Source organism: Delphinus delphis, chromosome 1, assembly GCF_949987515.2.
Source record: "Delphinus delphis chromosome 1, mDelDel1.2, whole genome shotgun sequence".
NCBI classification, from domain to species: domain Eukaryota; kingdom Metazoa; phylum Chordata; class Mammalia; order Artiodactyla; family Delphinidae; genus Delphinus; species Delphinus delphis.
The window spans coordinates 53,994,573-54,008,104 of NC_082683.1; the positions used below are offsets into that span (position 1 = coordinate 53,994,573).

The 13,532-nt window shown below is 45.1% G+C and overlaps 1 protein-coding gene across 1 annotated transcript in view; it reads left to right on the forward strand.

The window, feature by feature from the left end:
- The first annotated feature begins 567 nt into the window (after positions 1–567).
- Positions 568–13,532, forward strand: part of PGM1 (phosphoglucomutase 1) — a 61,311-nt gene continuing 48,346 nt past the window's right edge. The window contains exon 1 of the mRNA XM_060023185.1: positions 568–2,060. Within this exon, the coding sequence (XP_059879168.1) occupies positions 1,815–2,060 (246 nt within the window). The 5' untranslated portion in view covers positions 568–1,814. The remainder of the gene's footprint in view (positions 2,061–13,532) is intronic.

The following is a 13,532-nucleotide window of genomic DNA, read 5'->3' on the forward strand; positions in this document are numbered from 1 at the left end:
CTCTCACCAAATCAAGGGAGATGCTGAACCTAAAAGACAGAAGATTCCTACTTAACAATCGAGCCTCTTTCATTGACTCTGTATCCTCCAACCCTCTGTGGCCACCTCAGTTCTTTTTGATCTCTTTACCAATTCTGAACTACATAAATAACTGGTGGTAGTAACACTCAGCCTTACCGTGTATTTGTACATATGTTTATCAACGCTTCCCCATACATTTCCTAGTTCTCAAACCTGGTGACATGCAGGCAAATCATGGTAAGAGCCCTGGCTTGGGAGCCACATCCACCTGAGTTGGCCTCCTGCATATACTTATCTCTGTGGCCTTGACTAGTTTTTATTCCTCCCTCCCTCCCTCCCTCCCTCCCTTCCTTCCTTCCTTCCTTCGGTACGCGAGCCTCTTACAGTTGTGGCCTCTCCCGTTGCAGAGCACAGGCTCCGGACGCGCAGGCTCAGCGGCCATGGCTCACGAGCCCAGCCGCTCCACGGCATGTGGGATCTTCGCGGACCGGGTCACGAACCCGTGTCCCCTGCATCGGCAGGCGACTCTCAACCACTGTGCCACCAGGGAAGCCCCCATTTTATTTTTTGAATCTCAGTTTTGTGAGCATGAAATAGGGGAAAAAATAAAACCTGTACTTTAGAAACGTTATACTCAGTAAACATTATATTCAATAATTACCTATTAGTACACCCACCCTAACCAAATGAAGTGTGGGCCATCAGTAAACAGGTGGAAAGTAGTAGGTTGAATTAGACCTTTGAATTAGACACAAATACCCTAATATTTAGAGAATAGAAAAAATGAGTCAAAATCTAGCTAAGGCTGACACTTCCATCCCTCAGAACGTGTTTCCGGAAAGTTATTTACACATGAAACTCCAGCTTAACCACAGGAAATGTTGTACAGATCTTCTTCCACTTAGGGTTACCTCCTGATAAACCCACCGTTAGGTGAAACTATCATAAGGGGAAAACGCATTTAATACACCTAACCTAGCAAACACTGTAGCTCAGCTTAGCTTACCTATAAGAGTACTTACTTTACCCTGCAGTTGGGCCAATTCATTTAACACAAAGCCTATTTTATACTAAAGTGTTGAATGTCTCATGCAATTTATTGAATACTGTACTGAAAGTGAAAAACAGAATGGTTGTATGGATACAGAGTGGTTCCACGTGTATTGGTTGTTTACCCTCCTGATCAAGTGGCTGACTGGGAGCTGGGGCTGGGTTTGCTGTCACAGCTCAGCATCTCCAGTGTACAGAGTACCTACTGCATATTGCTAGCCCAGGAAAAGATCAAAAATCAAAATTAGAAGTATGGCTTCTACTGAATGCTTATTGCTTTCGCACCATCATAAAGCGGAAAAATCCTAAGTTGGAACCTTCCCAAGTCTTCTAAGTCCGGCTGTCCCTACTCTATTTTTCCCACTCTGCCTCAAGTCCTTGCCCTGTGACCCGGTCCCTACCCCAAGCTCTGCTCTTCCACTTATGGGAGGAGTTCCGGATTTCATTTTACAGCGGATGGGTTTACGAGGGGAGGGTAAATCAGAGAGGCTCCACCCATCACACTGGTGGCCTAGGGGTGGGCGCACCCCATTCCCCTCCCTCTCGGACCTGCAAGGAGGTGGGCTGGCCGCGAAGGGAGGGCCCTGTCCCCTGTCCCTTTAAGGAGGAGGGACGAGCACCGCTGAGAGAGCCTGCATTGCCCCGACCCGTCAGCGGCCTCACCACACAGCAGCTGCAGCCACAGCTCCGGTCGCCCCTCGCTTAGCAGAGTCCGCTCGGGCCCCAGGAAGCTAGTCGCCACCATGGTGAAGATCGTGACCGTTAAGACCAAGGCGTACCAAGACCAGAAGCCGGGCACGAGCGGGCTGCGGAAGCGGGTGAAGGTGTTTCAGAGCAGCGCCAACTATGCCGAGAATTTCATCCAGAGTATCATCTCCACCGTGGAGACGGCAAAGCGGCAGGAGGCCACCCTGGTGGTGGGCGGTGACGGCAGGTTCTACATGAAGGAGGCCATCCAGCTCATCGTCCGCATCGCCGCCGCCAACGGGGTAAGGGACGCGCCCGCTCCTCGGTCGCCCCCGTCGCCCGCCCGCCTTCTGCCTCACTCTTGCGGGGCCACTTCCGCGCGCGCCGCTTCAGTCTCCACCCCCACAATTCTCTGCGCTCGCTCTTCCTGGCCTAGCGGGCCGGGCAGAGCTGGCCTAGGGCCGGACAGTGGCCACGGGGCACCGCAGAGCTGCTCTTCCGCCAGCTCCTCCCATCCCTCGTCTCCCCCCCGCCCCCGCGGGCGGGGGGGCGCGAGGCGAAGGGCAGGGCTTGACCTTGGGAGGCCCGCCCCTCCGCCTCCTGCGCCTCCCTTCTCTCTCCTCCTCCCTCCCTCCCCTCCCCCCCGCCGCCGTCCAGGCCTCTGACCTTTACGTTAACCTTTTCTGCCGGTGAAGATGCAGTTACCGAGCAGAGTGCAGTCGCCTTAACCGGGAAAGGTTAGAGGTCGCCGCCTTGCTCAGAACCCCTTTGCATCCCGCCGGGTTGCCTGCTATTCTCGTCCGGGACTGGCGCTTCCCGCTGGCTGCGAGCTCAAGGCTTTGGGCACCCGCCCCGCTGGTGGTCAAGCGCTCAGTTCTGAGGAGGCGGTCGCAAAGTCCCTTTCCCCGTCCCCTAAGTTTGCTGGGACGGAGCTTCTGCCTCTGCCCTGGAGCGGCCTGGTTGCTGGGGGGGCAGGCTTTTGAAAACGGTAGTCTTTGCTCGTTGTTGCTACTGGATCTGTTCCACCGAGGGGGCTGGAGCTGAATTTCCATTAGAACAGAAACCACCTACCCAAGGGCGCTCTTGTGTAAGCAGTCGTGGCAGGCCAGGAAATTAACGCAATACCTTGGTTCTGCCACCACAGCTAAGGAACGTTAAATGAGTTAATGGGGCAGGTCCACTTAGGTGAAACCTTGAAGTAGACTTTTCAGTCAACCTGGTACGTTTGCGAAAATGCGGCTTTATAAAATAGGTAAATTGGGGTAATTGTTTACTCTTATAAAAAAGTTTTCTAACGAGTTTTTTTTTAAGTTTTCTTTTTTCTTTCTATATTTAACATAAGATTTGACTTACACTCACCTCTTCTGGAACTCAGTAATATTTAGTAATATTTTTATCCATTTTAGCAGTACTTTATTTCTCTTATTAACATATTGAGTGCCATTTTGCCAAGCCCTGTGAAAAATGCTTCCCTGCAGTATCTCATTTATCCTCCTGTAGCCTTATGAGGTAGATGCTATTATGGGCATCTTCAAGATGCCAATTAGAAAACTGAAGCTTAGGCAGGTTCAACAGGAACTCTAATGGCAGCACTGAGAATCTAGTATACACCTGCTAGTTCCAAGGACTTGAACAGTTTCTGGGAATGAAGAGACCCTGAGTCTAAAGATATATTTTCCAGCTGTCTCTCAAATCTAAACTGGGAACAATCTACATCTGCCTCTCTGGGTCAAACATTTATAAGCATCGGTGAGAGAAGATTGTCTGGATTTGTTTTCTTTATAATCCTGAGTTTTCAGACAACCTCACATTCCCTTGAAAGAAGAACGAAGAATGAACAAGACCTGTATCCCAGTACAGCTCTTGTTCATTTCCCTGTTATCACCTGTGTTGAATTTGCATTTCTTCAGCAAATACTGAGCCTATACTATGTCAGAGAAATGGGTGGAATAAAAAGATGATTTAGAAGCAAGATTTGTCCTTAAGGGGCTTACAGCATAGTGGGAATTTAAGGGGTCCAACTGGAAAACTGTCCATTTGAGAGTAGCGTGGGGTGAAAGAAAACAATTGGTTAAGACTAAAAATATATGTTCTTAAAACCTCTTCACCCTTTTGCTTCTACCCTGTTGCTTTCCCCGCCCCCTTTTAGCCAATCTTTGTAAAGGTTGTGTGCATTCACCATCACAGATTTCTTAACTCCCGTTCACTCACCGCCTTACTGCAGTCTGGCTTCTGTTTATTCCACCACTCCACTGACGTTGCTCTTGCCAAGGTTACTGATGACTTTCTGGTTGCTAAATCCATTGCACACTGTTTAGGCCTTATCTTATCTGACCTGCCTGTTGCATTTGGCACTGCTGACTTCGTACTCATTAAAAATTCTCATTCCCTTGCCTTGGTCACTGTCTCCCGATTCTACTCACACTTTTTGAGAGTTCCTTCATGGACTGCTTACTCTACCCACATCCTAGCTATTCCCTAGGTTTCCATCCTCAGCTCACTGTTCTCTGATTTGATTCTCTCTCTCTCTCATCCCTCACCAGGGATTTAAATATGCTGCTCTTTCTCTTCTGGTGCAATCCAGATAGCATCTTCAGAAAGCGTTTCCGGGAGCCCCTGTCTGCCACTCTTCTCCCTTAACTGACCTTTCCCCATAGATACCGCTAGGATAGATGAAATTGTCAGTTTACATGTGACACTCCCTCATACCTAAGGCAATGCAGCATTCAATGAATCCTTGTTCTGTTGCCCTGAATTATGAAGTATATGGAAAATACTTCAAGTATATTCCAGCACTTAAAGCCAGCATATAGTTTATGACCCATACATTTATTCTCATTAAACATTTATTATGTGCTTACTTCTTATCAGTCATTGCACTTAGTACTTGGGATATAATACATTCCTGCCCTCAGTAAGTACATAGCCTAGAAGGGGAGGTAGACAGGAATAAGCAGACAGCACAGTGTGTTAGGTGTTGTGAGGGAGTTATGTGCCAGATACTGAAGGGACAAGAGCATGGCAGGCTGTACTTGGGCGCGGAAGGGGAAGCGAAAAAGTTTTCACAGAGGGGTGGTAGCAGGATTGAGGCTTACAGGATGAGTTGGAGTTTCTAAGATGGATTTGTTGGGGGAGGAATTCTAGGCAGAAAGTATAAAAATCATAGGAGTTGGGGACAGTTATCTTCGGCAAGTTATTCAATTTCTGATCCTTTTCCCCCTTGTCTGTGAAGACAGGAAATGATAATATGCACGCAGTGAGGCTCTTGTGAGGATTAAATGAAACAACATATTTAAAAGTGCCTGGCAGCCCCTTTTCACCTGGAAACTGTTTGAATGACACTTGTAGGGAAACCTCAGGATGAGCCTGAGGGCAGGACTTTCTGTTATCAATGTTCTGCTAATACAGGGACACTAAGTTAATCATACCCAGCCTGAGGCACATATTAATGCCCACACCCCATAGATCTCAGCATTGTCTCCTACCTTCCTCTTACCCTCAATGGCCCCAACCAAAATAGAGGGATACCTTGTTAGTCAGAACCCAATTGGGTACAAGTGACAAAAACTTAGATAGCCCAAGCGAAAAAGGAGGGAATTTGGGATACCTTCCAAATGCTCATTTACTGCTTAAAGCTTTACCCAGACTGGAGAGGGGGAAGGGTAAGCTGGGACGAAGTGAGAGAATGGCATGGACATGTATACACTACCAAATGTAAAACAGATAGCTAGTGGGAAGCAGCCGCATAGCACAGGGAGATTAGCTTTGTGACCACCTAGAGGGGTGGGATAGGGAGGGTGGGAGGGAGACACAAGAGGGAGGGGATATGGGGATATATGTATACATATAGCTGATTCACTTTGTTATAAAGCAGAAACTAACACAACAATGTAAAGCAATTATACTCCAATAAAGATGTTAAAAAAAAAAAACCTTTACCCAGACTGAGAGTGTCCTCAGCCACTCCCTGCGGGAATCTAGTATTTGGAACACAGTCCTGGCATATCTGTGTTTGCTACTGTGTAACATCTCTTGCATTCCAGGAACAGAGGGGGCAATTCCCGGTCTCTTTTCCTGACTCTGTGAGTGTGGGCCAGGGACGCCTGAAATGTTTGCTGTAGTGAGAAAATAAAGCAGTATGTGTGGAAGTATCTCGTAAAATATAAAACATGAGGGGTTTTTAGCGTGGTTGCTTCCTGTAGAGCGTGAAACAATAGAGTTGGAGGATGGGGCTCTCTCCAACCAGCCTCTTCAACCTACTTCTTCAACGTGCTCTACTCTCTCACATCTGGTTCCACCTGGAGCGTTCTTCTCGCCCCTTCACCTTCAGGTCTGGGTTTAGTTGGCACTTCTCTGCTCCCAATCCCTGAATCAGGTGCACCACTTTTCTGCTCTCGTAGCCTGTCTTGCTCACCTCTATAACAGCGCTGACTGCATCTTATAGTGGTTGTTGGGTTGCTTGTCTGTAACCCACCTGGCCTCCAACACAAACCTTCTTGACTGTAGGTCTCAAGTGGATGAAGCCTGGGCTTGTCTGTTCTCTGCTTTATCCCAGGAGACCATTCAGATGAACTGCGAGTTCATCTTGAGCTCCCGCCAGTGTTTGTGGTCCTCACGCTGGTTGGTTTGGCCCCAGAATGGCTACTCACCCTGCTGATTAAGCCCGTGGGACTCACACAATGTAGTGACCATTTCAGCTCACTCTTTAGCAACACAGGTGTTTGTAAGCATATTAGAGCTCAGTATAAGAGACTAATATTTGGGCTTCCCTGGTGGCACAGTGGTTGAGAGTCCACCTGCCGATGCAGGGGACACGGGTTCGTGCCCCGGTCCGGGAAGATCCCACATGCCGTGGAGCGGCTGGGCCCGTGAGCCATGGCCGCTGAGCCTGCGTGTCCGGAGCCTGTGCTCCGCAACGGGAGTGGCCAGAACAGTGAGAGGCCCGAGTACTGCAAAAAAAAAAAAAAAAAAAAAAAAGACTAATATTTATTCAGAATCAAATCCTTACCCCCAGATCCTACCATGTGGTGACTCAGGAGGAAAGTTACCCCAAATCCTACCAGGTAGTGTGACCTGGGAGGAAAGTACTCCTTGGGCAGAATCATTCACACTCAACAGCAAGCAAAAACAGATTGATGTATCAGTTGCCAAAATGAGCCGTACGGTATAACCTGTAGGAAAACAGGATCTCACCCTCCCTGTATGCCACTAACAGCAGTTTAAAAGGAAGAGGCCAAACTTAACCCTGGGAAGATTTTTATAATGTATGGATAGTCATATCAACCCTGGGGTGGTGGAAATTGATATTTCCCAATATCATTCTGGGCCCTCTTGCAATCTCACATGACTCTTTTGTATATTAAAAGCTCTGAAAGTCCTGCTTAACATTGCCCAATCCAGTTTTCCCAAGCTTTTAAGTAAGATATAACAATCCCTGAAACTTGCTTTGGGATATACTTATTTATGGAAACGATCAACTGGATGAAATATCAGAAGACCAGAGTCCTGATTCCAGCTCCACCATTTCTAGCAGGTTGGACAAGTCAACCAAGTCTTTCTGTACCACCACCTACCTGTCACGTTTCTTCTTTTCAGAAACACTCTGGGGCACTCATGAAGAGGAAAAAGGGAAGAAATTGTTTCCAGTACGAAAACGTAGTGTTCAAAGTGTTTCAGCCTCATTGGCCTGAGCTGATTGACATTCCTCACTGTATTTATTCAGGGCTTCATTCACCTTTTCTATCTTGTGCCTCAGGGACTCATCTGAGTGGTGACTGGGATAAGCATTGGGAAGGGAGACTTCCAACAGTTGAAGTTAAAAAAGCAACAAAACCCTGAGGCAAAGGCAGCCCCTTTTCACCCTTTCCAAACATCCCCCCCACCCCTAGGGCTACCCCGTTTGTGGTCCATCCCGTTTGAGGACACCAGGTAAGAAAACTCTTCTCCAAATTCTCCCAACTGAAGGTAAGCCCTCGATTACTTGGCACACTCAGGAGCCATTTAAAATTTTTTTTTAATTTTTTAATTTGTGTGTGTGTGTGTGTGTGTGTGTGTGTGTGTTTTCACATCTTTATTGGAGTATAAATGCTTTACAATGTCGTGTTAGTTTCTGCTGTATAACAGAGTGAATCAGCTATATGCATACGTATATCCCCATATCTCCTCCCTTTCGCATCTCCCTCCCACCTTCCCTATCCCATCCCTCTAGGGGGTCACAAAGCACCGAGCTGATCTCCCTGTGTTATCCCTGTGCTATGCGGCTGCTTCCCACTAGCCATCCACTTTACATTTGGTAGTGTATATACGTCAGTGCTTCAGAAGCCATTTTTAAAAGGTGATTCCCCACTTTAACCACAGCTCCAATGGCCACAGAATGACTGGGTATGTCTGTGTCAAGTTCAAGGAAATTTAAGGGAGAATGAATGGATCATAGAAACTTGCCTGCTTAACTTTCTTAGAGGTGTAGCCCACTCAAATCATTCTTCTGAAAGCTTTTCTGAAGTCTGAAGGGGTCCAGAATACATCACTGTGGCATAAAAACTATTTCGAGCTGAAGGCCTTTGAGAATAGGCATTTTTCTGAACCCCTTTCTCTGCCTAAAAGCAGAGCCTCCTCAGTTGTCATAAATCCCATCCCTGGGAGAGAGTTTCTGGAAACCAAGGAAAATTGACTCAGCACCACACCGAAACAGACATTATCACAAAATTATAATATCCCCTACCCATTCCTTTAAGGCCCCATTTATCTTTCCTAAAAGTCCTTTGTTTCTCCAACACTGATAACCACAGTGAAAGTTCTCACCTAGATGGAGTTTAGAAGCCTGAAAACATTAGCTTTTATTTTTTGGCCTCTATGCTTTGTCCCTCCCCTGATTTCTCTGTCACTGATGGTCACTTTAAGACAGTAGGAAAAGCTGGGCTGGGTAAGAAGACAGTATCCTTAATGGGTTATTTGCTGGTAGGCTAGTTCCCACCGTGTGGCAGAGAATCCCAGGAAAGATTTAAGCCTTTTCTGCTACACCTGCTGCTTCATGGGTAGCTGCTTTAGCATAGGTATACAAATGATCTTCATCTCAACTCTGCAGTGTACAAATTACTGGACTTGGGCAACATGGTGTACAAGCCACAAAGAAAACTTTCCTTAGCAGAACCATCACCTCCATTTCTGCCTGCAGGATGCCTAGTCCTTGCCTGAGCTCCTCTCTGTATTGTGGCAAGAAGCAGCCAACAAACACTCCTGTTCTGAATTCTCCTAACCATTTGCCTAGAGCTACAGGTTTGGTTGGCCCGTGGTCTGCCTTCCAGGGTAGTGGTGGTAAAAATTTTGCCATGGCCATAAAAAGTATGCCAATGCTGCATACTTTAGATTCTGTTTTGGTACAGAACACCAAATTTTATCATTAGTTAAAACGTAGGTTTTGGCTGCTATAGCAGAGTTCTAAAATAAGTTACTTAAAATAAAAGTTCATAGTAATAGGTTCAAGAGTATTACCCTTTCTGTAATAGACTGGGTGTGGGCAGTCCAGGCCTAGGGTCGGGGCTCCACTGTGTCAGAGGATGCATGTTTTTCTTTTGTTGCTCAGCCTTCCCCAGTGAATTGCCCTTATCTGCATAGTCCAACGTGGCTGCCTACCACCATATGGTCATTCCAGCCAACAGGAAGGGGAGAAAGAGGGAGGAAGGCACACCTTTCTCAGAGGCTGCATGTAATCGATTTCACTCCTGTTCCATTGGCTGAAACTTAGGCTAAGGCCTCCTCAAGCAGCAAGGGAGGCTGGGAAATACAGGTATGCCTCATTTTATTGCCCTTTGCTTTTTTGCACTTCACGGATACTGTATTTTTTGCAAATTGAAGATTTGTGGCAACTCTGTGACGAGTTTTTTTCCAGCAACATTTGCTCATTTCATGTCTTTGTGTCAAATTTTGGTAATTCTCGCAATATTTCCAACTTTTTCATCATTATTATATTTGTTATGTGATCAATGATCTTTGAAGTTGCTAGTGCAAAAAGATGATAACTCACTGAAGGCTCAGATGATGCTTAACATTTTATTTTACCAATAAAATATTTTAAAATTAAGGTATATACAATTTTTTTAGACATGATGCTATTGTACACTAAACAGACTGCAGAATAATGTAAACATAACTTTTATATGCACTGAGAAGCCAAAAAATTCGTATGACTTGGTTTATTGTGATATTCACTTTATTGCAGTTGTCTGGAACTGCAATATCTCTGAGGTATGCCTATATCGATGTTATTCTGGGTACTATGTGTTAGGCTAAATATTGGGGGTGTCAGTCTAAATGAAGGGGAGTATTAATCTTGGGGAATACCCCACAGTCCTCATTATCATAAACATGCTTTCCAAATTTAGTGAAAACCACTCAGTCATTTTCAAGTGATAGATTTACAGAGGGAACATAAAGACCTAATTTTATATCGGTACCTAGATTTTTTTAAAAGACCTTGACTATCATTTATTCCAACTACAGGCTTAGAAAGGAACCTAGGCAACAATCATTCTCATTGTGGAGGACTTTTAAAATAAAACTATTTTATTGAGATATAATTCACACACCACACAATTTATCCATTTAAAGTGTACAACTCAGTATTTTTTAGTGTATTTACAGAGTTATGCAACCATCACCACAATCTGATTTTAAAATATTTCCATCACCCTAAAAGAAGCCCTGTGCATTAACAGTCAATCCTTCTTGCTCCCCTACACCTTCAGCCCTAAGCAGCCACTAACTCTACCTTAGGCCTCTATAAATTTGTATGGGTGGATTTTACACAGACTGAATGTCCAGTTTTGCTTGCCAGGCAGAAGAAATTATATTTGGCAGGCGAAGCCCTGGGAACGTGAGAAGCAAAGGCAAAGGGTCCGCCTCCAGAACAGGGATTAGTGTCCTGGGCTTCTGTGCACATTGTCCGAGCATTGGAGATACAGGATCAAAATAATGTCCTCATTCTCAAGGAACCTCTAGTTGAAGGAGGTAGATTGACACAAAAACAGACAATCACCACTAAGTTTTATAAGTGCTAATACCTGAGGGAAAAGAGATGGCTGTGGACGCTCAGAGCCGGGATGCCTGCCCCAGCTTGAGGCGGGGGTTATGTGTGGGAGGGGGTAGTGTGTCCAACGAAGACTTTCTGCAGGAGATGAGTCTATTTTTCTCAGCACACTCCTTGTCCAAAGCCAACCAGGCTGTCAAAAAAAGGAGGAGAAATTTCTCCAGGAGAATAGCTTCTTCATTTTCATGAGTGTAAGCAATCAGATTTCTTTTTTTTTACAAACATATTTGAACTTATATATCCAAATTAGTATTGTACCCTGCCAAATCAACACTCTGGGAATCATACACTTATTCCAGTGATGCATCTAGTGCTCAAAGCATTTTGAAACTCCTCTACGGGAATTATTTTTCAGCTAGTCGGTTTATGGGTCACCTAGGGGAACCAGTCACATTATTTTATAGTCATGCCTCATTTTTCACCTAAAATGATGTAACGAGATTTGATTACCCACTTTATTCATTAGACATGGCTCCAACCAATTTTCTTCTCTTTCCAAAGTTCACATCTATTCTCAAAGGATGAAATTTGTTAAGACTGAAGACTTTCAAAGAAAGTACCACAGACGGTAAAAACAGCTGCCTGAAAAAGAGTTCCAGAAATGTTAGTGCAATGTCAGCATTGTTTGAATACATACGTTGCTACCCAGGGTGTTTTGAAGGAGATAATATTAATTTAGATGAAAATACTCTGGTATAACTGTTGAAAATGAGTTACATTTTATACTGTTCAAGCACACTGCCCTGTCGAGAAGGTCTTAGAAGACAGTTCATGCTGAGGGAGATTCTGGCATTCTGCTTTCCTTCTGCAGTTTACCGCAGTGGGCTGGGGATCCAGTTCTCGTCCATCCTGGTAAGCATCTCAACATGCTTTGGTGCATTTAGAAATTGTACACAGTAGAAAGTTTTGTGAAAGCCCAAGTAGACAAAATGACCCTGACCTTGGAAGGCAGTACTATCAGCTCAAAGCCACGAAAACCAGAAACCTAGATGTTAAGCCTGTGTCCACCTCAACTCTGAGAGATCATCCCATGATTGCAAAGAGGCCAGAAAATGGAGCTGGGTTGGCATAACTGGGTGGGGATGGGGAAAGATCTTTTGCTTTGGTAATAAAACTATTATGTTACGCTGCCCCATGGGGACTTTGAAAGAAATGCGTTCTGTGGAGCCAAATGAAATCCATTTAAAAATGAAGCAAAAGGGAAATAAGCGTAGGAAACTCAGATGGAATTGGGAGTGAGGTTGCCTCCTGTCACAAAAGACAGCTGCCTCTCTGGGTTGGGCCATGCAGTTGGCGCCAAGCCCTCTGAGGTCAAATTCACTAGAAACATGCTTATCACACAGTTCACCATAGCCTTTCACCGTGTAAGTAGATTTGGTATAAAGAGAGTAAAAATATCTGCCTTAACGATTAATGTGAGAACAAAGTAAAATTTGTGAAGCACTCACCATAGTGCCTGACACTGGAAGTATGTAGCTAGCAAACAGAAGATTCTGTTGATTCTAATGATTATTATGATTATTCCAAACTCTGAAGCCAGTGGAGGGGCAGAGGGGAAGGTCTTCTATGTCTGTCACCTCCACTGCCTACATGTCCTATCCTGTCTCTGTCCATACGTTGTCCCTTGAATTTGATCTGTGAGGCAGAGGTTCACAGTTGCTCTAAGTGTCAGTCACAAGGCCGTTGATTTGAGGCCTTCACCTTACTGGAGTTATGAGCTAGCAGTGCGTAGTTGAAGATGGGTGTTTTGGGATGGATCTGTGGCATGGTTACCTGGCCCAGGCCACTGTCATGCTACAGATGGGAAGCTGCACGAAATGTGTGCTGGCATTACTGTGCACCTCCTGGACCACATGTATTTTCTCATTCAACAAGCATTGCTGAGCACTCTTTAAGTGCCAGGCACTGTGTGAGATAGTTGCAGGTACAAAGATAAATAAGACAAAATCTTCATTCTCATACCAGGATTCATGCTGGTAGAGGAGAATCCATAAGTAGTTACAAAAATATGGTGTGAATACTAGTGTATTAGTTTCCTGTTGCTGCTGTGATAAATGACTCCAAACTGGGTGGCTTAAAACTACAGAAATTTATTTTCTTACTGTTCTGGAGAGGAGAAGTCTGAAATCAAGGTGTTGGCAGGGTTGCACTCCCTCTGAATCTCCAGGGGAGAAGTTCAGGGAATCAAAGGATCACAGAGTCACTCAACCCAACCTTGAAGGGGAAGGAAAGAATGAGGATGTTTTCTCTGCCCAGACAAGGTGTTTTTTGAGGCAAGTGCAGGATGATGAAGAGCAATCAGGGAGACCTTAGCCGAGAGTGAAGTGAGGGTGGAGGCAGGGCACAGTAGCTGCTTTAATGCATATACCTAATACCGTTGTTGTCCTATTTAAAACTATACTAATGGTAATAATTGACGAGAAGATTCCAGTGCTCCATAATCCACACTGCTTCTGTAGACTTCTGACATAATGTCAAACGGAAGACAGGCCACTTGGTGGCTCCTTGCATCTTACCAGATAACTTTAGTTCATAGTGATGGGTTAGAATTGAAGATTTTGGTTCAAATCTCAGTTGTACCATTTACTGTGCAATATCATGTATTCTGCTTAACTGATATAAATCTCAGTTTTCACACTTGTAAAATGGAATCGATTCTAGCATCTGCCCTATTGGAGAGTTTTATGAG